Source organism: Tamandua tetradactyla, chromosome 19 (genome assembly GCF_023851605.1).
Source record: "Tamandua tetradactyla isolate mTamTet1 chromosome 19, mTamTet1.pri, whole genome shotgun sequence".
Lineage (NCBI taxonomy): Eukaryota > Metazoa > Chordata > Mammalia > Pilosa > Myrmecophagidae > Tamandua > Tamandua tetradactyla.
The window spans coordinates 25,882,552-25,910,432 of record NC_135345.1 but is presented as its reverse complement, the minus strand read 5'-3'; the positions used below and the strand labels follow the sequence as shown (position 1 = coordinate 25,910,432).

Sequence of the window (27,881 nt, the reverse complement as noted above, 5' to 3'; positions counted from 1 at the left end):
ATAAAGAAAACCATGACATGTCAGGAGAGGGACCATGGAAGAAGGAAGAGGCTTTATTTTTTATACCTATAATGACATTTTCCCTGTTTTTCTGAACAAGGGGCCTGTTATGGAACAAGGGACATGTTCTTTTTCTACCCCCCAGATCTATGCATGTGAATTTATTTGGAAATGGGCACTTTGAAGCTGTTATCAGTTAAGATGATGCAAAACTAGACCAGGATGGGCCTTAATCCAATATGACAAGACTCAAGAAGCTAGGAGACAGATGGGGAGAGTGATGGAGAGGCCATGTGACAGAGGCAGAGATGGAGTTAGGGATTATTGGCAAGCCACCATCAGAATGCTAGACTTCCGTGAAAGCACAGGCCTGCCAACACCTTGATTTTGGACATCTAACCTACTGTTAAGACAACTAATTGCTAGTACTTTGGTACAGCCACCCTGGCAAACTACAGTCCCCCACAAATTACAGAGCTGGTCCTGGTGGTGCCTGGGGGCTGGTGATGGTAGGTGAAGAAAGAAGTCTCACATTTTTAGGATATTGATCCAAGAGGCCTGCTTCCAAGTAACTGAAAGCAACACACTGTTTTTGGGTCTGATTTTTATTTTCTTCTTTCTCCCTCCCCATAACCAGTAAAAAAAAACAATCAACATAAGTACAGAGATTCCATTAAAAATAAATCATCAGAGTGCAAAGAGGGCCACAGCCTCTGCCAGTGTTGTGTTCAACTTACATATTTACAGAGTGCCTGGTAGGGGCATGGCTACTGAGGCCTGTTTAAAATATCACAAAATATACAAACGTGGTCTTTTTTCTTCTTTGCTTTTCTTACATTTCATAGAAGAACATCACCCCATTTCCAAATGAAAGGACTCGTTTTAAGACAAATCATACTGGTTACTTACCATATAAGTTATGAAAAATGCTGTACAGGTGCATGACTATAAATATAGAAAGTATATAAATGGCTCTGCTATCTACACAGGGGAAGGTTCCATTTGGTTAAGACGGGAGATAAGCTAGGATGGAGGACTGGGTCTTGGCACACAGCTGCAAAAATTCCCCTTTCCCAGACAGTTGAAGTTCACTCACAGGTGAGAACTGGGATTGCTGGAGGTCTGGAGACATGGAAGGAAGAATACAACAGGGGGCTCTAGAAGACACAGAGAAGGCACCTTTGGGCCCACTGACTCATGGGCCTCACTGCTACCTGATGACCACAGAAATAGCCATCATTTGAGAAGAGTTCAGGGCTTCGTGCATGTGCAGAGAGGGCAGGAAATCAGAGTTCATTTATGAGGAAGTGGAGAAAAGTTTGGTAAGATGTTCTAGCTTAGATTATGATATATACATTTATGGATGGACAGATGGATGGATAGAGGGATGGAAGCTGACCACTAAAAGCTGGACTGGAAAGTCACCTTTCAGTGCACAGAGAGTGAGAATAAGGCAGAAATGCAGAACCATTCTATACTCAGATATGGAAAGAAAGGCCTAATTTTTGCCTACTAAGAGAACAGTACTTGGTTTTAATACCTGTCAACTTGGCTTTTCAATTAGCCAAATTAAGGTGCTTTGAGTATATAAATCATCTCCCCCAAATACTAACCATTCACTAGCCCTTATTCTTCATCAGCCCAACTTGGGAACAGGACACCCGGGCTCTTTTAAGTAGCCTGGAGCACCAGGGATGGGAGACAAAGCACGTCCTGCACTTTTTTTGTGTGGCTTAGACCTATGTTCCCACTCTGAAAAGTTTCTAGTTCCACCAGAGTCTTAGTTGCCTCACTTTTGTCAGGTAATAATGAAAGAAAGTCAGTGTTTGGGTGCTGAGACTAGCACGTGAGCTGCCTGGAGCAGCTCCATCTGCCCAGGGGAGGAGGGATTTGGGGACAAGCACTGGGAAGTGGGAAAGACCCAAAGTGCAGTCTCCTCTAAGTATTTATGAGCTACAATTACACTATGTCCAGGCTCTGGGCTGGTTTGGGACAAGGGTGTCTGGGAGTAGCTGACCCTGTCCTGATTGAGGCCAGTCCTTGACAGATAAGTTTGAGCTTTATCACAATAAAAGAAAGCATATGTGTCTGAATACACAGAATATTTACATGTGCACCTTTGAGAACCTTCTATAAGTTCCTCACTGGGGTCTTTTCCTTCTGAGGAGGATGGTTTGAGTCTGAAACCAGTTCTTATCGCCCAACCCAGCCTGTGTACAAGAGAGGGCATGATCACTGTCTAACTGTTGAATATTCTCTCCATGATGTCCCGCGCCGTCCTGGGATCGGAGGACCAAGGCAGCAGGGGGATCACGAGTTAGCGCTGACGTTAGCGCCACTTCTCATGGGTGAAGGATCCTCACGAGGTATTATAAGGCATGCAGGATCAGGAGGGAAGCTAAAGCAGTAGGACTGGGGTCCCGGCCTCCTACCCACTCTGAGCAGCCCTCTAAAAGGCTGTGGAGGTGGACTTTGTACCCAGGGTATTGGCTTGAGACTTGGCCCCATCCTGAGTCTCTGTGCTCATGGCCATGTTATCGTAGGCCTCGGGGACCTTGATGGGGATGTCCTTAAAGGGCTCCTGCACTTCCTCCAGGTCCTCGCAGCACTTGCTGCAGCGGCAGCAACTGGGACAGCCGCACAGTGTGCAGCACACGCGGCAGCAGCAGCAGCAGCGCGTCTGGCAGCAGCTGGTGAGCAGGGAGATGACACTGTCCCAGGGCTTCAGCGAGTGCATCCACGAGGGCAGGAAGTTCCAGTTCTGGAGCTTCCTGGGCAGGACGCGTGGGCAGCGGGACTGCAGGATTCTCAGGAGCACCACCAGGAGGAGCAGGAAGATGATGGGCACCCCCACACCCACCAGCACAGGCCAGCCGGCCAGTGAGAGGCCAAACACGGCCAGTGGGACCAGGAAGAAGAAGAAGATGAGGTAGAAGACGGCAAACCAGCGGTACTTGGCTGTGATGTTGCCCAACCCCTTGGCCAGGCGGATAGGCAGGCGCGTGAATGGGATGGGGTACCAAAGGAGGATGCCCGAGATGTTGAAGAAGAAGTGGCACAGGGCAATCTGTAACACAGAGGGTGGACATGTGAGTGTGCATGCCTGGGCGCCCACAGAAGGGGGGGCGTGGGAGGGACCACTCCGCAGATGCCCAGCAGCACCTGAAGGCTGCTGAAGATGCCCGAGGTAGCCCCTGAACACTTGAAATGTATCTAGTCCAAACTCACAGGGGCCACTAGCACAAAAACTGTATCGGATTTCAGAGACTTCGTTCACAAAATAATTTAAAAGAGTTCAATTTTTACAAAGTTTTTGATTATATGTTGCCATGCTAGTGTCTTTTGATCTATTGGGTGAAACAGAATACATACATTAGTTTCCCTGTTTCTTTTTTTACTTTTTAAAAATGTGGCTACTATACACTAGGTAACTTTCCAGAAACTTACAACCTCCAAACGGGTCCCTGGACCAGGTAAGTTGCATTTTGCCAAGGGTCACACCGTAAGTAAATGGGGGGGAAGGTCAGGATTCCACTCCCTAAATGTGCAAATCACTTAGTTTGTTTCAGGCAAGGCAAGTCCCCTGACACTTCTTGTAATGGCAGGTCCAGGCCATAGGCAGCTTCCCCGGCTACTCCAGGAAGTCTCTAGGAAGGGGACAAGGAGATGGGCAGCAGCATCTGTGCCACCCAAATACTCTCTCCATCCTGTGGCCCCCAGCCTTTGTTTAAACCACTGCCGAGTGTTAGGAGTCTTGCTACCTCTCCAAGTTGCAGAGAGCTTTGAGTATTCTTTTAGGGAGCTCCTGTGGCTTCTCCTTGACATCTTAGTTCTGGCTTCTGGAGGATACAAGCCTGGTTCTTGTTGGAAACCATCCATTTGCAAGACTACAGAGAGTTTGATCCCATCCCCCAGAACCCCCACCCCTCACAGAGGGTTCTGACCTGGAGGGAGCTCTTTAAAGTGCTGCCTGGGCTGGCTAAGGCGGCCAAGATGGCAGTGGTGGTGGTGCCGATGTTGGAGCCCAGTGTGAGTGGGTACGCCCTCTCGATGCTTATCACACCAAGGCCTGGGAATAATCAAAGGGCAGAGCATCAGCCCCAGATAGTGACAGGAAAGCAATGGTGGTCACAAGGAGAAGACGAGGAAGCAAGAAACTCACCAATCAGCGGGGTCAAGGCAGATGTGAACACAGAGCTGCTCTGCACGATGAAGGTCATGCCTGCCCCCACAAGGATGGCCAGGTAGCCGGTGGCCCAGCCAAAGGGAAAGGGTAAGTCTGGAAGAGAGAAGAAGAAGGTCTTTCCCAATCACTTCAGGGAAGGTACGGGCTGGGGGGTTCACTGGTACCTCCAAAGGAGGTAGAGGGTAGGGGGAACAAAGGCTCTTCATCCTACACCAAGCTTCACTTAGATTGGCAAAAGTTTCATGTTCCCCTGTCTTTCTCCCTGCATGTGGGTGAGGACAAAAACACAGATTCTCTGGCTGGAGAGCAGAGATTAGAAATGCTGAACCCACCCAAATAAACCTCCCACAACTTGGGACACCCAGACCTTTACATCCCACCCACTTCTTTGATCTCCCTTTCCAGCTTTCTTTTCCCCACCTTTGTTTCTACTGAAAGGAGCAGGAAGAAAAGGCTGCAGCTTGGGACAACCCCGCAAGTCCAACCCTCAGCACCACCAGCACAGCACCAGCTCCAGCACACCCAGCAAGCACCCAAAGTAGCTTGGTTCACATTCATGGCCACCCCAAGAGGCAGATTTTCTTGGCCCTGGTTCACTGAGATTTCATTGGGTGGCACTGTCAAAGACTTCACAAGCTTTCATTGGCTAGAACGCTATGTTCAGTGGGAGCTCCCTCTGGCCAGAGAAGTCTCCCTGACTGTGTCAAGATACTCATGTATTTATCCAGAACATCATTTTCTCCCCAAAAGTAGAAGGGAAGTGGGGATGAGGATGAACATCTGTTACCCTTTTCCTAAGAATTCCTGATGGACCCAGTAAAGTCTGAGACATTTGGAAAACCTGCCAGGAAGGAACGTGCAACTCAACCAGAGTTGAGTTGGCTCCTTCTCAAGACACTGACAACATGGAATGGAACCTTGCACTTGTTTCCCAGGCCCATAGCCGAGCACCAAGGGAGATATTGATGGAGAATGACATCTTGACTTCTGGAGTTTATTAAATCCAAGGGAGAAGCTCTTTGCAGAGGCCATAGCAATGCAATCTTTTGGAAAGCTCTTTTTTTGGAAGGGGGTGGGGTGCTGTTATGGGTTGAACTGTGCCCTCCACCCCCCAAAATATGTTCAAGTCCTAAATCCCTGGTACCTGGGAAAAGTGACCTTATTTGGAAATAGGGTCAATGCAGATGTAATTAAGTTAAACTGAGGTCATACTGGAGGAGGGTAGGTCCTTAGAAGGGGAAAAGAGATTTTTTGGGGGCGGGGGAGAGAGAGGAGAAATCCACGTTATGGCAGAAACAGAGCCTGAAGCACTGTAGTCAAAGAATGCCAAAGACAGCCAGCAAAGACCAGCACTTTGGAAGAGGCAAGGAAGAATTCTCTCCTACAGGTTTCAGAGGTAACATGGCCCTGCTGACTCTGCGATTTAGGACTTCTGACCTCCAGAACTCTGAGACAATACGTTTCTGTTGCTTTAATCTACCCATTTTGTGAGGACAGCCCAGGTGCCTACCAGTATTGAGGGTCTTCTTGATGACCATTGCGACTTGTCCCCGGAGCACAGAGTTCAAGAGCTTGACGATCATGTACAGGCAGCCACACAGGACAAGTAGGGAGAATGCCAGCAGGATGATTCCAACGACCAGATCCGGGAGGTTGGCATTCACAAAGATGTGCTGACCTGCAGAGACCACAGAAGCCCTATGTCAGGAGGGCATGGAACCAACCCAGGACACAGATTTCTCTTTGGGGTTAGTCTGCAACCTTATCTCTCAGTCATAAACTCTGGGCATCTGGCAACCCAGAAGGAAAAGCCCATTTACCAGCCTCCCTTGCAGCTAAATGTGGCTCCTCTGTGGGATTGCAGGGGTTGTAGTACACACGTCTGGGCAGTGCCCATGGAGAGAAGGGCTGAACCATCCCTTCCCATATTCCCCTCCCCATGGGATATGGGTGTGGTACCCAGCCTTCCTGGACCACACAGATAAAGCCAACACCCTAGCTGGGCAGAGCTTCAACGTGGAAGGAGCATTGTGCCCAGGATTTACCACAAGGCCGCCAGGCCAACTCTGGACTACTTACACCTGGGTTCAATTAGAGACACTCCTACCTCATTTAAGCCAAGCCTATATTTTCATTACTAATACCAAGTCCCCGAATCATTCTCTAAAGGAATAGTTGCCATTCTCTGTCTCCCTCTTCTCCAAACTTTCTGGACAAGAACGGAAAGAAACAAAATGTCTATCTGGAGGGCATGAGATTTAAGGCAGGGTCATTACTGCAGATCAATCCTAATGAAGTGATTTGAGCACCTCACTTTATTAGCATGCTAAGCTACTATCTAAAATAAATGTAATAAAACAATCATAATAGCAATTGTGCTTATTTTGAATTGAACATCTACCTAATCTATGCTTCATGAAAACTCAAAAAAGTGGAATTTTAATTATTGCCATTTTACAGTAGGACACCTGGGCCCACAGAGCTTCAAAAGTTGACCAGGATTATATAACCAGGAAGTGGTAAAGCTGGAATTCAAACCTACTCAGTCTGTAACTATTTCTTTTAGGCATGAATCAGTTTATGTAGCAGTTTCCTCATGAGGCTGGGAGATGAAATGTGGTTCTTACAGTCACACAGCTAGCCAGGGGCAGATCCAGGCCTCAAGCCCAGTTCTACCACTAAACCCCATGCTCTTCCTTTACTCACGGTATGGAGGATATTTACAACAAAGTGTTTGAGAAGCAAGATGGAATAGGATGGGCAAGTCAGAGGAGGGGGTACTGCTAAATGTGAAATCCCTCATTCCACAGAATTATCCTACAGCCTTTCTAGCAAATGTGGTTATATTGATAGATATATAATACTTAGAAGGTAGGAGGTAATAAGCTCACTTGACTCCATGGCATAAATCGCTCCTGGAGTATTATGTATACTTCTGGGAACTGTAATTTGGGCCTGGGAGGGGGGAACAGGGATATTATAAATGGGTACAAATTTAGGAAAACAATCAGGATGTAACCGGTAGTTTGAACAGTTTTTCAGAGCAGTATGGAGTAGACAGCAGGAGCTTTGGAGCTGCCAGAGGAGCTGGGCTTCAAGGCCCACTCTGCCCCTTATTGTGGGACTCTGAGCAGATCACCAAAATTCCAAAGCTTCTGCTGTCAACACATGCAGCTCAACGCCCGGTACAGGCCAGGTGCTCGATGAAATCTCACCGTCCCTTCCTTCCTTCCTCCTTTCTCACTTCCTGGGGCTCCACACAGACAAGGAACACCCATCAGCACCCTACAGGCCCTCCCAGGCTGCCGACCAGCTGGGCTCCACTCACATTTGCCGATGTTCTCCTGCCAGGTCACATTCTTAAGGGTCCAGTACTGAACACCATCCGTCCAGCAGAGGGAAGGGGAGGTGCAGTTGTTGGCCGAGGGGACGGTGACATTCATCTCAGTCTGGACAGCAAACATGAGAAATGCTTATCACCCACAGCATTTGATTTGGGTAGGGAGCAGCAGGCAATGGTGGGGGCTGGGGGACATCACACATCGGCTCGTGCAGCGACTCAAGTGTAATCTTATACTTTGAGGTTTTGTTAGTTTTTTTAAGGTGCCAAATATGATAAATGTAAGGATTATTTAGCCTTTGTAAAATATTCAGGACTCTGTTGCTGCTGCCCCTTCTTTACTGGAAAAACTCTTGGTATAATTGGGGACAGACAAAAGCAGACCTTACACTTTTAAAGCATTTAGTTTGTGTATTTCTTTTAGCCCAGAGGGTTTAGCATCCCCCCAAAAATGACAGCACACATATACATTCTACTAGCAAGGATGAGCTACAACCCTACTGCTAAGCAGGCTGGATAAGTTGTCATCCTGCCGGAGGACAGGAAAGCCATGAGCCTCCAGAGGAAAATGACTTGGGTGCCCTGGAGGGAACTTCTGGACCAGCAAGTGAGAGGTGCCTCCTGTTGCCAGCACCTGTGTAGTGTAACAACGCAATGCTTCCATGGGTCCCTCCATAAATGAGAATAGAGAGACAGCCAAAAATCAGCCTCCTCTATCAGACACAGAGACGCAATCACAAGTCAGGAACAAGGTGGTGTGGTGTGGGATGGGGTGAAAGGGAATCTGCGTGTCCTACTGTGTAAGCTAATCCAGCATTCAAGGGCTTGTTTCTCCACTGAGTCAAAAGTTTTTATCCCCACTTTGACCCTTTATCTTCCCACCTTGAGGCTGAAATGACACAAGGGTGAATTCACCCGCCCAGTACTATTCTTAGACGCTTACCACATTGGTAACCGTGTGGCACCAAATCTTGACGAGACTCTTGTTTTGGGCTGCTTCATCCTTCAGCGCAATTTGGTTGATAACCTTTTTATCCAGCTAAAAAAGGCAAGAGACAGAAGGGTCAGCACTTGGGAAGGGAGCATTGGAGGCTGGTGTTAGGTGGGCTGTGAGGCCATGAGCTAGATTGTGAGCTTCTGCAGGGGTGAATCGGGACTCATTTAGTATGTGATTCCAGGACCTAGAAGTCAGAAGGAACTTGAAAACTAAATGGCTGATTGTGTGAACAAAATAACTGGTATCTAGGAAGCACAGAGCAGGTATTTGCTGGCTGACCGAATGTGAGAAAAACAGAAAATAAGAGTGAAAGTACAAGGTTCAAGCTGGCCTCTTCTCCGGAACGCAATATCCACAAAGGTTTCTTTCATGTCAACACTGTGGGTAGACCTTAGTGAGTAGAGCCACGAGATGGGCCCCAATAGCAAAGGGTAGGCCGTATTCTTCCCCTTTGGCCAGGAGTACAGACAATAATACATGGCAATTTTCCTCTAAGTTTATTGTCAGTGGTATTGAGGACAGATGCAGAAACTTCATGGTACCAAGCAAAGTAGCCCCAGGTGTTCAATGGGAGGTCCTTGAGTCTCTTAAGAAGTGCCCCCTCATCACCCAAATAAAGATGACACGTGTTGAAGGCCAGAAGAGAAGAAAAGCCGATGAGTCACCAGGAGTCCCTAAAGCCCCACCTTCCGTGGCCTGCTTCAGAGGCAGCCAAAGGCAGTGTTTATAGACCCACTTGTCCTCCTCCACCATCTCTGCTCAGTTGGTGGAAATGTGGGAATTATGGGTGGAGATAGTCAGTGCCTTTCTCCCTCAGATGAAAGCCAGTTTACCTGGACAATGAGCTTCGTGAAAGGGTCCGTGATGACTTTCAGAAGCTCTGGGGCATCTTCTCCATTTTTGATGTGGAAGGTCTCCACCAAGAGGTTGGTGAGGATCTCCAGGTAATGGGTGGCAGCCTCCAGGGGCAAGAGCACGAACACAGAAAGCCAGTTGAAGAAATCGTGGACCGTGGCACCCGCAAAGGCCCTACAGGAGAGGAACCAGAGCCAACAGCCAGATCAGTCAACAAGCCAGCAGGCAGGAGCCTATACAGGCCATTACTCGCATCCAGCGCCACCTGCTAGGTGTCCCTTATTTGTGCATATAAGTGCACAAGCTCATTTCCAGTCTCACAATTCCAAAGGGGTCATCTAATAACCATGGTTTGGAAGAACCGCACTGTGATCACTTGTGCATCAGGCAGATGAATGGAAACAGCTTCCCATTAGGACAGAGATAACTAGTGAAACCCTCTACCACGTGAATGCTGGACTTTTTTTTAGGATCATGATTACTTTGGAGAATCTGACAGAGCACATGAACTGTCTCCACAGGAAAGAAGGTTCTTACATGCTCCACTTGTCATTTGAGAAGGTTCACAGATCACCCCCAATTTTATCCTATCAAAGTCCTAATTAAGAAACTGCTCTAGATTATTTTTCTCCAGGAAAAAGTTTTTCCTTTCAAAAACATCGGCACGTCAAAAAAACACCCAAAACCAAATGGACAAACTGACAAAGGCCATGAACAGATAGAAGCTAATGAACATGTGGAAAAATAAATGCTAAACTTCACTAGTAAGAACAGGAATTGCATGTGCACATTTTCACCTATCACATCCATTAGGAAAGATTTTTTAAAAATAACTTTTAAAAAGTAATTGCTGGACGATGCAAATGTACTAAGAAATGATGGTCATGCATCTATATGATGATGTTAAGAATTACTGATTGCATATGTAGAATGGAATGATTTCTAAATGTTGTGTTAATTTCTTTTTTTTCTTTAATTAATAAAAAAAGTAATTGCTGGAGTGGGTGATTTAACGCAGATACTTTCATATACTGTTATTATAGTAAGTGAGGCAAATATTTGTTGGTAGTTATGCAAAATGCTTTAAGAGCCATATACATGTTTGATATGATAATATTGTTCTAGGAATCTATCCAAGGAAAATAATCCAAAACACTGGAAACAAAAACACATTCCCAAAGGAATTTTTTGGTTATCAAAATCTATAATTAGTCTCAAACGGGGCCAGCTATGCTAATTTTATTTCTATGAGCTAGGCACCTTGCTAGGTCATATATTTCATAGGCATACACTACCTCAAGGTAAAACTTAGTACAACAGTGGAAAGGACCCAGAATCTGGAATATGTGGATTGAATCCCAGCTAGGCCCTTCATAAAAGTGACTTAACCTGTTTGAACCTCAGTTTCCACATCCATAAAATGGGTTATAGGAATGGCTTCCCTGTTTCTTGGGAATCAAATTAGATTAAATGTGTAAGGTTATTGTTTGGGTCGTCAGGACAATCCAACAGGGACCCGAATAGGTGAGCCATGGCTCAGGGAAGATAAGTGACCCTGAAGACATGCACTGGCTTTGCCCATTCCCCCAGGGACTGGGGACGATGTCTGGTCTCCCCAACCAGCCTATTTATCTGCCACCCTCCTGACCCACATGGGAATAGCATCGCATAGGTGAGCCTGGAACTGTGTTTTTTATTGGTTCTTTAGAGTTTCACAGCTGTAAATATCTTCAGCCTGCCCTACTCAATGCTCTTCACATATGTTTTAAAAAGTGTTGGTAAAGCCCATCAACAGTTAGGAGAGGCTAGAAAATGTGCTTAATTTTCACATAGACATTTTTTGGGAGAAAAAGGTTCCCTCTGCCTATGTTCAAACCACCCCATTTTCAGATCTTCAGCAGCCACAAAATCTACACATTGCCTTTAAGAGGCATGCAAATGAACAAAGAAAAAAGTGGCCTGAGCTGAGTTGGCCCAGCTCTGAAGAGTAGCTGTAGAAATGTATAATTATGACTAAGCAGGACAGTCAAGCTGACCCTGACTGACCTTGTTTTAACTACACCATGTGGCAGGTAAGCTTATAGCTAGAGCTGGTATCTGTAGAGCTCTGAGTATATGCCAGGCCCCTTGCTTAGCCTTGGCATTCACTGTGGTACTGGACCCTCTTACTGTCCCTGCTCTGCAAACCAGGAAGCTGGGCCCAGAGAGTTTAGCTGGTAAGCCCTTTAGCCCAGCCTCCAGCGGTTATGTCCACTGTAGCTGCCTCTAGGAGCTCCAGCAGGAACAAGCAAGATCTCATCAGCTGATAAAAGAAAGTTACTGTGGTGATAACATGGCACAGCAGTATGGTTGAACAAAGTCTGGTTCTGAACCTCCTACCTTCTGAACTCATTTCTATCTCCTGCCTGCACAAGTGCCACGATGGTGTTGGTGATTGAGGTCCCGATGTTAGCTCCCATGATAATGGGAACGGCAGCCCGCACAGTCAACACTGGAGGGTGAGAAAGAAGGTTAGCAAGGTGAGGAAGGTAGCCCAGCCATGTGCCTGAAAGCAGCAGCACTTAACCTACTTAAGGGTCATGCACCTTGCTGGGAATGAGAAGAAAAGTTGAGGTGGCTTACCATACAAATTTGTACACGGGGCACATGTGCACACACACACACACACGTACACAAATCTTGCCCATAATTTTGGAGAATTCAAAGATCCCCTGTAGCATTTCTGTGAACCCCTTTCACAATTCACATTTACAATACCTTTCAGAATTTCTCCTCTCCTTTAAGTAGCCCTTAATCTCTATTACAGATGTAAAGCCTGCTTAAAGGAGGCCAGGAAACAGCCAGTTCTTAAGGACTACATTCCAGGGGAAGCCTATATGATGGAGTGGCTTGTGTCTGGCAGAAAGGCCCACATTAAGGAGGCATCATTTCCATGCTAGACCCCATACACTTGTCTATATGTATATTCTGACAAATTCCTAGCAGTATAATTTCTTTTACTAACAAAATTAGTATGTTAGCACAATTTTCTGTGGAAGTAATGCCTTTTTCTATTTTGGCCCAGAAAACTTCACTAGTTAATTTTGGGCATAATCCTGGTTTTGCTTAGATTATCAAGACAATCACCTTCAACTAGAAACTTGGCCAAAGATTTTTAAAAAAAAATAGGAATTGTGGGTGTGATTCAACTCCAGCCTTAGAAGACTCAGCCAAGCTCAAAGAATTCAAGGTTAATGAAAATCAATCAGTGCACACTGGTCTACCTGAGAGGGGGTTATCCCAACTTTTTGGAGCAAATATCAGGTGCAAGTGTGCAATGCCATCTTTCCAGGCTCAGTAATTCCAAAGTGGGTTTGTGAAGTGATGCAATGGCTTATTCCCAGCACCAAGCGTAGTGCTGTCCCACAGAACTTTATATGTCTGCATAGTCCAACATGGTAGCTGCAAACCACGTATAAATACTTGAAATGTAACCAGTGCAGCTAAGGAACTGAATTTGGTATTTTAAATATAAATTAATAAAAAGGTAAACAAAATTAAGTAGTTGCATGCTAGCTAGCAGCTACTGGTCTAGAGAATTCAGAGCTGAGCCCTGAGCAGAGGCTATGACTCAGCTATCGAAACCAATGAAACAGAAAGCTGCCTGGGCTCAAGAGTGGAAAACACTGTAGCTGGAGAAGATAGGAAGATAAAGTTGACAAGACCAGGGTATAAAGTCAATTCCTGGCTCCTCAAATGGACCAGAAAATGCTTGGGATGAGTCTGAACTTGTGGATTTCTGAACTCACGTGAGGAGGACACCATGCTGACAATGATGGATGTGGATGTGCTGGAACTTTGAACCAGGACGGTCACCAACACCCCAATCACCAGCCCTGCCACAGGGTTGGACATTATAGAATTGTCACTGAAGAACTGCCCAGCCACCTTTCCTGAAAAAAGCAAAGCCATGGCGATTGATTAGGTTGAGCACTGAATACACAGAAGTCTCTGCTCAAGGCTGACTTGGCCATGGGGTTTGGGACTCCAGCCTGAGCTATGCCTGGAACTTATGGCCTCTTGCTTCCTCATGCTTCTTCTCCATTATGCCCTCTGTTGCTGCAGCAGACGAAGTGTGTGGGCTGTCCCTCACAAAATTCTCTGACCCAGTTCCTGGCACACCGCCATCCCCACTATTCCTCTTGTTCCTTTACCCTCCATCCCTCCTTCCTTCCAACCAGCGGACTTGAACTCCCTCTGCAGCAAGCTCTTCTCTAGCTTTCTATGAGTATTAACTTGGCATCATCTGTTTATTTGGCCTGGTAGAGGCCAGGGAGCCTCTTGATTCCTTGGTTTCTCTTCTGTGTTTCTGGGGTGTAATCCCAACTCAGAACTCATCTTCCAGGAGCAGGTCTTCTCATTCTCCCCTATCCATCCTTACCCACAACCTACATCTGTAATAAATATCTGAGAACTTTAAGATGCCTCTGAGCCCAACAAGTCTATTCCTCTTACTTTATAAGGAGGAACAAGGCCCAGAGAGGGAGGGTGGCTTCCCTGAAATCTGTGACAAGACCTTCACTGATGCTGTCATAGACGGAAATGATGTCCTCCCCTCCCTTGCTCCCTTTAGTTCTCAGAGGTCCTGAAGATGGGCTCTGAATGAGCACAGGAAACCACGGTCTTTAGCATCACCTGCATAGCATTTGAATCCTGCTATGCTGATCATAGTCTGTGCACCTCTGGAATAGCTGCTGGCCTCTCTGAGCCTTGGTCCTCTCCTCTGCAAATGGGGAGGGCTTTGGGAAGGAATGCTTAAGACAAGGCCCTTGAAAGTGCCCGCACCTGGTGGGCTCAAAGTGCTGGCACATTACTATTGACCCCCATTAGGGTCAGCAAGGTAACCAGCACCCAGGGATTTTATCCTCTGGGTTCCCCCCAGGCAAGGGAACTCCTGACCATCCCTCCACAAAGGTCCAGTATGAATTTCATAATTTCTATAACCCAAGGGAACACTCTAAGGAACACCCATGGGTGGTGAGGCTCAAAGTCAGCAGGGATGCCACAGTTTCCTGCCTAAGTTTTGCGGACAAAGACACAGATGGGGCTGTTGGGGCCTGGGAGTCACACCAGCTTGGAGATGGCTCCAGCCCTGGTTTCTGGCCTATGCCACCTCGGCCAGCTGCAGCCTTTTTGGAGGCCTCAGTCTCTTCTTTAAAATGGGGGCATAGACTTCGTAAGATGATCTCTGAGGTGGCTTCCTATCCTAAAACACCCCAGGATCCTGCAGCTGGAGAGGGCTAGCTGAGTTGAGCCAGGTTCAATATTAACATTTATTCCTTACCCCCAGGCCTCCGACCCTTTTAAATAGGGGGTTATTTTTAAATAACCTTTCCACCATACCTCCAACCAGCTGGAAGGCACTGCTGAGGACATCCAAGGAGCACACAAACAAGTAGAGAAATCCCAGAAGGAGGATGAATTTCCCAATCCCTTGCAAGACACTTAGAATCTTCCCTTTGGTGTCTCTTTCTGGAAAAAAGGGGGGGGGGCAGGTTTTCAGTGTCTGAAATAGTGAGACATTTGGCAGTGAGCTCAGAACTCACTCCCCTCCCCTCCTAGTCAGAGCTGATCAGGCAGGGCTATAAGCTCTTGTGTCTAGGAAGGTCTCAGGATGTGTCATGGGTGGCTGCTGTTTTCAGAGCAGTCATCGCCTGATCCACCCAGATGAAGTGCCTCTAAAGGATTTGCATTTGGGACAAAGTGTTCAGCCTGGTCTGGGGCACGGATGAAGCAAACCAGCCTCTGTACTTGGCTGAACTACAGAGCTACTGAATGAGGTGGATGAGAGCACTTGACACCGGCTAAGTGCTGGGTCAGAGATAATGGCCCTTCCAAGCATCTTAAGAACAGCGCAAGGGATTTTCTATAATGTAGCTTCACAGTAGCCAACACAGCCTCAATTTGTGGAGGGCCTCTGGCCCTCATCTATCCCTGGGATGCTCCATCATTGAATGCTGTTTCCTCCACTCATTTTAAAGCCCTATGTTGGTTCTCATCACCTCTTCCTCACTTCTTGCTCCTTTAATGTTCACCCCATCTTCTTCCTCTAGGCTCTGTCTGAGGAGCTGTCTTATTTTCACACCCGCCTCTCTCTGATTAAGAGCACGGAAAATGAGGGATGAACTCCTCCCATTCCTAGCTCCCCTCCCTCCCAACTCCATCTGATCTGCACCCAGAAAAAAAAGCACAGCATTTGTTTTCACCCTGGCTCATCTGGCTCTACATTCACATGTCTAACTACATCTTCTCTGGATACCTGCACAGGTGCCCCAGCCAGGTGCAAGCTCATATGCCTTGCAGGGCCTGAGTATGTGGTAGCAATGTCCCTGGGGCCTGATGTCTATGACAACAACAACAGGAACCAGCGACCTCACAGCTCAGCTCAACCACCAGAAAGACATAGCCCTGCAGCTTCTGGACACATCTCCTGCTATTCAGCCCAACATCTGGATCACCTCTGCCCCCTCAATATCTGCGACCCTCTCTGCCTTGGGAGGTGATGAGAAAAGGATAATATGAATGGGATCTGCTCCTGCCACCTCCCTCTTCATCTCCTGGTGCTCACACCAGCTGGAGCACCCTCCAGCCTTCTTGATGTTCCAAAAGACATACCAAACTTACCTTCCCATCAGACCTCAAGGTTCTTGTACCAACCATTCCCATTAAACCACTCTTTCGTCCTCTTCTTCATCACAGGTCTCTACCCAATGTCAGCCCCTCAGAGAGACCTTCATTGTCCCTAAATACTAGTGATCTCCATTTGCATTACCCTATTTTGATTTTCTTCACAGCAATCTCTGATGTGATCTCCATGAAAGCAGGGACTTGCCCATTTCATCATAGCTATCTTAGTGCTTGGAATATCTCAGAAGATAGCTGGGACTTGATGAATTTTGAGTGAACAACTTCCATTCACCACACATAAGGATTTAACAAACTTTCTCTCATTGAATCTCTACAACTGTCCCATGAGGTGGATACTACTGCTATCCTTTGGAGATGCGGAAACAAGCTCAGTCACTGTCATTTACCTCGGGCCCCTTAGACATTAAAAGGAGGACCTGGGATTTAAACCCAGTCTTGACTCACAAATCTAGTCATTAGGTCTAAACACGCTTTCTAGTTTCCATTAAAGGCAAACAGTTTAGACTCGGAAGGGTCTTTTGATGCTTTGGTGTAAGCCCTCAGAGCTGGCCAACCAGGTTCTTAAGACAAGAATCTTATCACCCACTGAGGCAGCAGCCTGTTTCACTATTACATGTTTTAACTGTTAGAAAGTTTGTTCTTATTCTATGTCCCAGTCTGCCTCCCTGTGACTTCCTGTTTTCTACACTGGACCAGTAAGCTAGAATTGGATCCAGACAAGTTTGCTTCAAGGACCTTGAAAGAGGCCCAATAAGAAACTGTCCTCCAGGTCAGGTGTTCACTTTCTTCTAAGCCTTGGCTGGTCTTCATTGTATGGTGGGGTAAGTTAGCTCAGATCATGTGCTGGATGCCCCTTGGGGACTTCATTACCAATATTCCCCCAGAGTCCTTCTGCCCCCAGCCAACACCCACTTACTTCTTTCCTCAGAGAATAACTCCACCAGGCTCTTAGGAGGCAATTTTCCATGCTCTCGCCTCCTCATCCATTCATCCACACCTCTTCCATGGTCTTGGTCATGGCCCTTCCTCTCTCCTGGGTCACCCCCAGAGCTTTAGCAGCCTGAGTCATCTTTCAAAAATGCCACTCTGATCACTGTTTTCATCCTAAAAACCCTTGCAGTGGCTTCTCTGTGCCCTCAGGAGAAAGTACAAAATCCTTAATATAGGTGAGAAGAGCCTCTGAGAAGAATGGTTCCTGTCCTTAGCCCTGGCTTCACCTTTATGACAGTGGCCAAGAGCCAAGACCGTCCATGCTCACATCACAGTCCTAGCACTTGTTGGTGTGGCTTGGGAAGCTTGCTCTGCCTCTCTACACCCCAGACATACTGCGGTTGGGTCTAAGATTAAGAGTTTAGATCTTTGAATGGCACACAGAAGTTGTTCAGCAGCTGGGGCCATTGTCTTTCCCCGCTTCTCCCTCCCACCCCCTCCAGTCCCACCTTCATCCCTCCCTCCCCCCATCTTGGTCTGTCAGTGCCTTTCAGTGCCTTAAATGCTCTGAACTCTCTCTCACCTCATCTTACACACACACTGACCTCTTCACCTGGCTTATCCTACACACCCTTTTCCAAGAAGCCTTCCCTGATCCTTAAGCATAGGTGGAGGCACTTTGCCAAGTAGCTCTCTGAGAATAGGGACCTCATCTGTTCATTGCTGTACCCACAGCATATCTAATGGTATCCAGAACACTGTTGGCATGCAGTGAATAAAGAGCAAGGTGGTCTCTGGGTTGGTTATAATCCCAGTGCCTGGCACCTTTGTTGGATGTGTGAAAGAAACAACAAAGCACCCCCCAATCATCATATAGTGTTTCAATTCCAAACCTCAGAGACTTCAAGGCAACATCCCAGGCTGGGACCCTTGTTCTAAGGGCATGAGAGCATGAGAAGGGGAAGGAGAGCGACCCAAAGGAGATGACACTTAGAATCATTACATTGGAGTGCTAGTCACTTTTCAACAAGCAATCCCTTTCCAGCTGCCATGCACTGGCCTCTTTTTTACCTGACCACTTGATCCCTGTGTCCTGCAGCTCAGGCAGATCCCAGGGATCTTCCACTTCTGCAGGTTCTTCTATCAGGCCCAAGGTGGAGTAAGATGGCAGAAGTTCAATCTTGGTTACAGGGGACCCTGAGGCATCTGCCCAGACAAGCAACAAAAGCCATTAGGAATTAGACTGAGTCTCCTGGCATTCTTGAGAGGCAATCAGGAGCAGAATGAGCCACACTTACTCTTGGTGGTCTCTTCACCTTTTGCAGACGTGGACTGCTGACCTGTGGTCCCTTCGATGTATTTACTGGAGTCTGGCTGGGCATTCTCCAACTCAGGCCAAGGCGCCATGGTCTATGGATGGGAAAACAGAGCTTAAAGCAGCAGCCAGTGAAAGGCAGCAAATCCTGAGAAGATCAAAGTCCAGCTGCTGTGACAGGGAGAACTACTGGTTTGGGGGAGAAGAAGGAGTGGGGGCATATCATGTTTACATGCTCTAAGTTGGGATCTTCTCTGTATCCCACCCTCAACCTCTCAAACAGGCTCTCACAAAATCAAAGCGCTTCTTCCCGCATGCTTCCACGCTAGCCTCAAATCTTGCAGGGCTGTTATGACATGAATCAGGATGCCGGGAAAAAGCCTGGTCCAGGGCAGACATCCAATAAATATTAGCAATTATCACCATGCCATGCTGCTTGGATTAATGACCTTTGTCACAATCACATTCTATCTAACTTTCTGTAGATACTTCCTCATAACCCATTCTCTCCACAAAGTCTTTCTTAGTTAACTGGAGAGGAAACATAGCTCTCGACACACCTGGCAATCCATTCCTTGAAGCTCTTGTCATTTGAAACACATTAAACAATGCTGCCCAAGAGGACGGGGACAATTCACAGAAGAGGAAGTATTCATAGCTGAACTACTTACTGACAAAATGAAAAAAAAAATCAGCAATCAAAGATATACAAATGAGGGCAGGCTATGGTGGCTCAGCAGGCAGAGTTCTGGCCTGCCATGCCAGAGACCCAGATTCGATTCCTGGTGCCTGCCTATGCAAAAAAAAAAAAAAAAAAAAGATACACAAATGAAAACAGTAGAGTTTCAATTGCCAATTAGTTAGGACTTAAATTGGTCTGTTATCTGCCTCCCAAAATGAAAGCTCTGTTCTGGGGCTCTGTTGTGCTCCCTCAGAGCCTGGAGCTCTGATGCCCACTAAATATTTGTTGGCTGAATCAATGAGATGCAGACCATGATTTGTTTTTCAAAAAGCTGTGCACTGCACTGTCATTTACAAAGCTGAAAATTTCTAGGGAAGTTATGGTATAAACTATGGTAAATTCATACTGTAACATAGCACACCATTAAAAAGGTTATAAAGAATCAGTAAAAACACAGGAAAATACTTTAGATAAATTGTTAATAGAAAGGAATTTATTTAGTCCTATCCACAAGGTGACCAACTTAACAAAATCCAAGATACAGTCAATGGAGTTCAGAGCGGCTGATGGGATGGTGGGTGATTTTTATTTCTATCTGTATTTTCCAAATTCTTTAAAAAGATGCAGCCCAACCCCCAACCCCAACCCCCCCCCCAAAAAAAAAAACCATATGGGCTTCATTGCTTATATCAGTAAAGCTAGAAGTAAACCAGCTGATTCTGTGCTGTCCCATTACGAGGGGCTTGCAGAAAGTTTCTTAGCTGGCCAGAGGAAGCCCTTTCTAACTTTCTCCATGCAACTGGGGCACGTGGAACATACTTCCGTGATCACAGGAGACATCCTGCAGTCACTGGCTTCCACGTTCTCTCATTTCAGCTTAATAAGCATCCAGCAGTGCCTGGCACAAAATGGGCCTCAATAATATTTGCTGAATGAGAGTGTCATGCTTCCTGAGTGAGTACAATGCTGACTTTCCTGTCCAGAGAGCCGATAATTATTGAGAGTTGACTCTCAATAGGCCAAGTCTTACTGAGCACTTTACACAGCCTCGCAGCCACCCATGGAGGGAGGTGCTGTTACTCTCCCCATTTGAAGCAAGTCAGGCACAGACAGGTGAAAGAATCAGCTCATGCTACCAAAGCCCTTGAACCCCGAGTCAGTTTGAATCCAGAGTCTTGTCCCACAGAAGCTCTTGGGTTGGGGTGCCCTCTGTGAACCTCCAGTGTCAAGGGCAAGGCAGTTTTCTAATGCCCTGCCTCCTGCCTCCTAGAATTGCTATGCCCATCGCAAAGGTTTGAATCTTCCCTGTCTCAATAAACAGCCTTTCTATGGCTGACAGTCAAATGTGGGGTGATGCCTGCTTGTTCTCAAGGCCTGCTGGATGGGGCTTGTTCTGGGGTGTGCTAGAAACTTGGGGCCAGTACAGGGGAATTGGGGTGGAGCTGGGTAAACTCCAGCCACAGCACAAGGCCATCATGCTGGGTGAACTGCACTGGGCTTGAGGTACAGAGGTTAGAAAAGACCAAAGGGTTGGTACAGTGTGCTTTTTTGTGACAGTAACTAAAGCATCTTTACCTCTCTGACTCTACTAATACAGGGATCCTTAGCAGGGATGTCTTGGGGGGAGAAAACATTTTGAAACTCTCAATTTTAATCAGGCACTATGCTTGGCACTTCACAGCACAGAGGTTCAGAACCAGACCCCCGAGCCAGCTCAAACTGCAGCTCTGACCCTGGCACATTGGGCAAGTCACCTGAGCTCTCTGTGCCTCGATTTCTCATCTGTGAAATGGGCTTTACAATAGTGCCTACCTCCTTGGTAGGAAGCTTAAAAAGAGTCCATTTTTGTAAAGTGCTTAGAAGAGCCATCTCTTAAATGGACTGGCCCCATGACACTACTCCCAGTAACTCTGTGAGGAAGTATTATTCCCATTTTATAGATGAGAGGCTAAGTAGCTTGGCTCCAGGCCACAACCAAGATTTGACAGTTTCTCTGACTTCAGAGTCTATGCTTGCCTCGCAATTAGTACCTGACCTGGAGCACATAAAGACCCATCCCGGTGTGTGATGTGTAGAAATTCGTGAATAATCGTGCAGCAGGAATGAATGAGTCAGGTGTTAATAGCCTAAAAATGAGATGTTCCTGATTAAAGGCCCAATACTAGGCAAATGAAGATGCTTCAACATTCTGATGAAGGAGGTCAGTGAGTGACTCACCTACTGTACTTAGAATTGTGGAGAGAGAAGGGAGGATCCCAAGACCTGGGCCTGGAGGCAGATACACCAATACCACACAGGTATCTGTACAAAAGGTCTCTAACCCTTTGCCTGCACTCCAACCTCTAGGCCCCCTGTCTCCAATGCTCATGGGTCATTTGCACCAGCAGATAACTCAAATTCAACCTAATCTAAACCCAACTCATCATTTCCTCCACATCCCAGATGCTCCCTGACCTGAAACTCTCTTGACCTTGTGGTTTCTGCCATCATTCTCCTAGAAGCTTCAACTCAGACTGCCCCCAAATCCATCCAGGCACCAGGACCTGCTGCTTCTACCTGGGAACATCTCACGGGTCTAGCTGTCTCGTTCCTCTCACCATGTCCCTAGCCTAGGCCTCAGCACCTCCTGCCCAGACCATCCCAACACAGCAGCCTGTTTAACAGGTTTGGGCCCCAGTGTCTCTTTGGGGATGAATTTTCCTAACACAGCTGCATCCATGTGGATATGAACTGACTCCCCAGCTGCATAACCCACTCACTGCTCTCCACATAACTCCTCTCCGAAGGTCACACTGGCCTAAAACTGGGGCCCTGAGCACTCCCCCTAAGAGTTGTCATCAGCTCTTGCTCAGAAAGTCCCCCCATAAAAGGCCTTCCTCTCTTCTTTCTGTCCACCCTTTTGTGCTCAGCCCAATCCTCACTCATCGGTCTGAATTCTCTGGTTTTCTCTGGTCTTGCCTTTCTCCCTGTCCCCAGTATGTGCTACATGGATGACTCATCTGCACTCACATACTTGGGTGTTATCTTTCATTGAGCTCCCCATTTGATGAGCACCAAAGAGGGACTTGATGGAATTTGATTATCTCATTCAATTGTTATGCAAATGAGCCCAAAGAGATTAGCAACTCTTTCAAAGTCCTCCAGTAGGTGAGTGACAGTTTTACGCAGGTCAGGTTGACCTGCCAAAGAGGTGGGTGCCTCCATCCAGGAGGCACTGGGACCCTGCTGGGGGAAAGAGGGTGAAGGCGGGGGAAGGGGGTATCAAGCTATGACATAAACAGAACTCTTCCTGGAGCATTGATTTTTATTTAGAGGGAGTGTTAAATATTTAACTGTATGTTTGGGATATGATATTTATGTGGAGGAAGCTGATCTGGAGCAGGGCTTCTCAACCTTGGCATTTGGGACCAGATAATTCTTTGCTGGGGTGGAGGAGGGTGTGGTTGTCCTGAGCATTGTAGGATGTTGAGCCACACACATGGTCTCTGCCTCACTAAAGGCCAAGAGCACAATCCCCCCTCCTGGTTGTGACAACCAAAAATGGCTGCAGATATTGCCAATCACTGGTCTAGAGATCTGAGAGACTGGACTGTAGGCCCCAAATGCCAGATTCAAATCCAAGCCCTGCCATTTGTTGCATGACCCTGGGCTAGCTCCTTGGACTCTCTGTACCTCAGTTTCCCTAAATGTAAAATAAGAATAATAACAATACCTGCAAAGGATTGTGGTGAGGAGAAACGTGTTATGTTTTGAAAGTTCTCGGAATGCTGGCACAAGATAACCCTCATGTGATTACCATTTATCTTCAAAAATAGCATGAATATATTATAGTATAGAGTGCAAACTTTATATGAATTAAAAAAGTTAACAGAACAAACTTTTTGGTGCTTGCCATATGCCATTTTGAGCTACCCACAGATGTCCAGAGGCCCATAGACAGGCTCTTCTGCTCTTGGGAGCACTTTGATGGGAAAATTTGAAAAATACTGTGATCTTTTACCAGCTCTTTTCTTATAATCTTCATTAACTGTATGATGGTTTTCATATCCCTTACAGTGACATCTGTTATGTGTTTTCTTACAGTGTCTAGTACACTGTATGTAGTAGATACTTTTTTAATGGAGGAATCAACCCGTGGGGTTCACTGAAGAAATGCACTGGATTTCATGTTCATTGTGATGTGTAAACAGCTCAAGGCTCAATCTTACTGATAGGTGGCTTCCCTAATCATCAGATGCAAGTAGGGTTGACCAATATATGTTGGATGGAGCAATTGTCGTGAGGACGTGCAACCTGGACATTGCAGCAGCCCCACTTGGGAAACTCTTCTCGGTACAGTATGGAAAGCTTAAGAAGGATTATTTGCCTAAATTAAATCTTGTCTTCCTGATTTCTATCAAAATAATTTCAAGGAACAAGCAACTCTCTAGTGGATACAAAAGCAGATGCTATTATGGTCCAATGTTTTATAAGGAGCAAAAGCCTTAGAGCTAAGAGAATTCAGATACCCCTTGCATCAAACTGTTCAGAAATGAATAGGATGCACTGGCAAAGGACCCAACATGCCAAAATGTCAGGAATACTTCCTCTGAGGTCCGTGCTGGCTTCATCCACTAACACTTATTCACTTAATATTGGTCAGCATCACTAGAAAAACAAGGGAAATTTCTATCAACTGTGTGCTCCTCCTTCCTAAAAGCCTTGATTTCCCTCTTCGAAGTGCCATCATTTTTCACAATCCTGTTTCCTCTTGACTAACACTTCCTCAATGAAACAGTTATTTCCCCTCACTTAGCAGTCGATTTTCTCATACATTCATTGACTCCACCATTATTTCTCGAGTGCAAGACCTTGAAGAGACAGAATACCACATGCCCCGGCAGCAGCCCTCATGCAACAGGTAGCCGAGACAGTCAACCGACTGAACAGCCCAGGGCTCTTTGAAACTGTGGTCTGCCCCTCCTCACCCTCTCCACCCCCAAGCTTGAGTTGCTCCTCCTGGGAGGTGGAAAGCAAGAGAAAGGTAGGGTACCTGGAAACTCAGAAGCAGGAAGGAGAGAAGACACTGGCAGCTGCCCCTTGGCATGGGTGCACAGGCTCCATTCACTAGCCCTTCTGGCCAGGAAAGCCCCAGCTCTCTGTACAGGCCTGGGTAGGGCAGGACCTGGGAGCCAACTCCCCAGGGTCAGCCCCATGACATGGCACCATTCAGGGGATCCTCCCAGCCTCAGGGGTTGCCACTTTTGCTGATATCCTAGAGCTAGCACATGGCACTAAGTGAGAGTAGACCAGGGCCAGCTCTGCAGATGCACTGTGTGCCCCTGAGATGAAATGCTAAACCTCTCTGAGCTGCCAGTTTCATAATCTCAAAAATGGGGACAACCTGGTCTCCCTCAGAACTGTTGGGAGGATTAATTAATGTGCATAGGTGAAGCCTTTAGCACTGTGCCTGGCACAAAGTAAACATCAGAACTTTGTGAAATGAATGAACTGCATCATGAACGCTATGAAGTTTTGCCTTAGTGCCAGTCCCTAGGTAAATATCTTTGCAACACATGAACACAAAGCACCTGAGAGAAAGGAGCTAATGTTTGCTTTATGACAGGGGAGTGCCCTATACAGTTTTTGTGACCTCGTTAATTCTCATAACAAGGAAGGGGTTCTTCTATCCAGTTTACAGGTAAAGAAACCAAAGCATAAGAAACTCAATTCAAATCCCACACCTAACTAGGGGTGGAATCAGGATTTGAACACAGGATTGCTGGAGCTAAGACAGAAAGAAGAGGAATCCTAACCCCTTTCAAAGTACCAGAGTGCTCAGGGGCTTCAAGTTCAGGCTCAGTGAGGGTTTAGGGTGTTGAGGAGAAAGCAGGCTGGGCTGGTGTGTCTGCAGGACTCAGCCCTGCCTGCTCATTCAGATGACTAGAAATGTCAGCCAGGAATGCCATAATGACGGGCTGTTGAGCAGGGGAGGCAGTACCAAATGGGCCGGACAGAGGATGTAGCGCAATTCTGAGGTCATCCTTTCCAGGGATGTGGCAGACACAGGCCTGAACTGGACCTGCCTTTCCCAGGAAGGGGGCTCTGAATACCGACAAGGGGTCCCTGGAGCCTTTGAACTCTCCAAAGGCTTTCTCCCTTCCCAGACCCCCAGCCCAGCTGTTGTCCTGCTATTCCCTTTCCTCGCCCTTCCCAAGGCCACACTCCAGCTTGCTGCCTGCCCAGTAGCAGAGAAAAGTTAAGGAAAGACACACACAATTTTCTTGGCAATTTGGTAATAATACCTGTGTCTTCAATGCCTGCCCAGGAAAGAGGTTGGTGGCTCTCATGAGGCCTCCAGGTTTCAGAGGGATCACTCATCCATCTGTGCCCTTGCTTCCTACCAACGGTCCCGACAATCGAGCTGGCTGTGCTGCTGACCTCCAACTTCCTACAGCCACCTGAGTACCCAATGCCGAGAGGAACTCGGCACTCATTCTCTCTGGCAGGCCAAAGAGAGGAAAGTTCTTGGCTCCTGTACCTAAGCTGCTGGCTGCTCAAGCAACATTGTTTGAGCCTCTCCAACCAGGACCTGGCCTGGGGCAGCCTGTGCTGGCAATGGCATGGTGGGAGAGAAGAGGGGCGAGGTGGTGGCAGTATGGGGGCCAGTGGGCCTGCAGGGAGATCCAGACCCAGGAGCTGGCCTCCACAAGGGCAGGGAGGTCGAACACTGTGTCCCCAACACAGTGCCTGGCATATAGCGGCCAGCCAATAAAAGTTAATTGCACACTTATTTTGTGCCAGGTACTGATCTAAGCCCTTTACGCAGATTAACTGATTTAATCCCCTAAGTACTTTGTGAGGGAGAACCAACATTGTCCCCATTTTACAGGAGGAAAATGAGACAAGAAACGTTGATTGCTTCAAGTCACACAGCTACTACGCCCTCAGAGGTCGTTCAAACCCAGGTGGTCTGACTCCAAGGGCCATGCCATTTGTAAACTCAAGAAACGCTTTCCTGTGCTTTGAAAGACTTCAAAATTCCCAAGAGGGTTATGGCTACTTTTCTTCAGCTTCCTTTAACTATCACAAGGAAAAATAATCCCCATGTACACAGGGATCATGGGAGCGGGGATGCTATAAGCAGAGCACACGAGGAAACAATTGACCTGGACATCACTGAAGAATGGCTTAGTTTAGACTTCTGATGAGAGGCACTAATAGGATATTTAAAAAGACATTTATCATATCACCTTGAACTTGGGCCCCTTTGCCGAACGCTCATAGCATTTACATTTAAATAATCAACCCTGCCTTAGCCTGCAACTATCAGTTATTTGTTATCATATTATGGGGCTAAAGGGTTAATTTGTAAATGTGAACATTCAAAACATCTTATAATTTTTTTGCAACCCTCTTTTTGCATTTCTTATCACTTCTGCAATCACCTAGACCCTGTTCTCATATCAAGGGGGAACTGTTTCAATGAGATAGTTGAGTGATTTTCAGGGTGGGCGTGGGGGGACAATTTGTTTAGCATCCAAACCTTTTTACAAAGCATGCCAGTCTTGCTGCCAGTTCCCAAAGTTACAAAAATAGAGACAAGATCATTATCAGCTGGTTGGCTGGCACCAGGAAACAATGACTGCTACTAGTAGGCAGAACTCTTCCAGGTACACCCCTCACAGAACAGGTTCAAGAGTGTGTCACAGGGAAAAGGAAAAGCAGAAAAGAGAAGAAAAAGGAGGCCTGGAGCAAGCCCTGCGGACACAGAAAACTCTTGGTGAGTCTGTACAGGAAGGGAGGGGGCTTCGGAGAAAGGCACTCCACAGGCTGCCGCCACAAGCTTAACAAGCTGGAGGAAAGCTGCCCCCCTTTACCCAGGAAAACAAGAGCTTCAAACTCTCAACTCAGCGCCAGCTATTCCTGACAGGGATCTGTCCTGGTAGTCTGTAGGATGAGTTAATTCCATATAAACCTTTCTCCCTATCTCCGGCCTGAGTAGGCACCCACCCACCCAATCCGACCACACCGGGCACCTTTCCCTGCAAGCCGCTTCCCATTTCCCTTGGCCACTCTTTTTCTCCCAAGATAGCGGAAAGCCATACCCATGGCACATGAGAATAGCAAAAAGCCAGACTGTCCCTCACAGTGAGCTCAGGTAAATAACCGCAAACAAGCATCATGGCTCTGGAAGCCATCCTGGGGTGGTGGGGTCGACCCTGGAAAGATGGCCCCTTTCCTCTTCTTGTAAAGACAGGAAAGCTTAGGCTGGGGGGCTTGCTGGGACCCTGGGATCTATCTGCCTTTATGACCCAGCCAAAAAGAAAGCTCCCCCTCTTCCCAATTCCATTACACCATCCTCCTTCCCCAAACCATGATTCTCAAACCATCTGTAATTCTAGAATCCCCAAGCGTGGCTGATTACTAGCACTATTACTACAAGCAGTACTTGCAGTAATAGTGCAGTAACAGAAGTAATAATCTCAGCAACAGCAGTAACATGAAGAAGAAAAAGAAAATTTGAAAAACTTGGAAAGGTTTTTTATTTTCTCTTCTGCTGTTCAAAGTCAGGTTCCTTGAGGTCTTCATCGAAGGAGCTATCTAAAAGAATTTGAGTCACTTAAGGCAGTTTAAAGAGAAGGAGGCCCCCTTGCCCCGGCGGCGGCGGTACTCACCAGCGCTCCCTACGCAGGTAAAGGGCTGAAGGAGGCACCCAGGTAGAGCGCGGCGCCCCGGGTATATATAGCCAAGGTGTTGCGCAAAGGGGCCGGCAGCTGCTGTCATCACGTCCCTCGCACATTCCAGGACGGCCCGCCGCCGCCGGGGAACTGCCTACCTGCCGGCGTGACAAGCCCATCGGGACCTCGCCCGCTGCGCTGAGGCCGGGCAGGCGGCCGGGACCGCGGA

General features: G+C 47.1%; 1 protein-coding gene across 2 annotated transcripts; it reads right to left on the bottom strand.

Moving 5' to 3' along the window:
• Window positions 1-27,881, bottom strand: SLC34A2 (solute carrier family 34 member 2). Of its 2 annotated transcripts, XM_077136534.1 has the most exons (13): window positions 27,650-27,881; window positions 18,294-18,405; window positions 18,067-18,201; window positions 14,761-14,889; window positions 13,167-13,310; window positions 11,758-11,869; window positions 9,357-9,552; window positions 8,470-8,565; window positions 7,515-7,635; window positions 5,697-5,864; window positions 4,163-4,279; window positions 3,945-4,069; window positions 7-3,067 (listed from the first exon to the last, which is right to left on the bottom strand). In XM_077136534.1, the coding sequence occupies exons 2-13, from the start codon at window positions 18,400-18,402 to the stop codon at window positions 2,450-2,452; spliced, it is 2,070 nt and encodes a 689-aa protein (XP_076992649.1). In that variant the 5' UTR covers window positions 18,403-18,405; window positions 27,650-27,881; the 3' UTR covers window positions 7-2,449. The 2 variants fall into 2 exon arrangements, with proteins under 2 accessions (XP_076992650.1, XP_076992649.1); XM_077136535.1 differs by lacking the exons at window positions 18,067-18,201; window positions 18,294-18,405; window positions 27,650-27,881 and adding an exon at window positions 15,420-16,064 and having other exon boundaries at window positions 1-3,067.

Excerpts from the sequence above, each read along its gene's own strand:
- SLC34A2 (XM_077136534.1), bottom strand. The coding sequence starts at position 18,402 with ATGGCGCCTTGGCCTGAGTTGGAGAATGCCCAGCCAGACTCCAGTAAA. Across the intron at positions 11,870-13,166 it reads CAGCATGGTGTCCTCCTCAC|TGTTGACTGTGCGGGCTGCC; the intron begins GTGAGTTCAGAA and ends CTCACCCTCCAG. Across the intron at positions 4,070-4,162 it reads TGCCTTGACCCCGCTGATTG|GCCTTGGTGTGATAAGCATC; the intron begins GTGAGTTTCTTG and ends GATTATTCCCAG.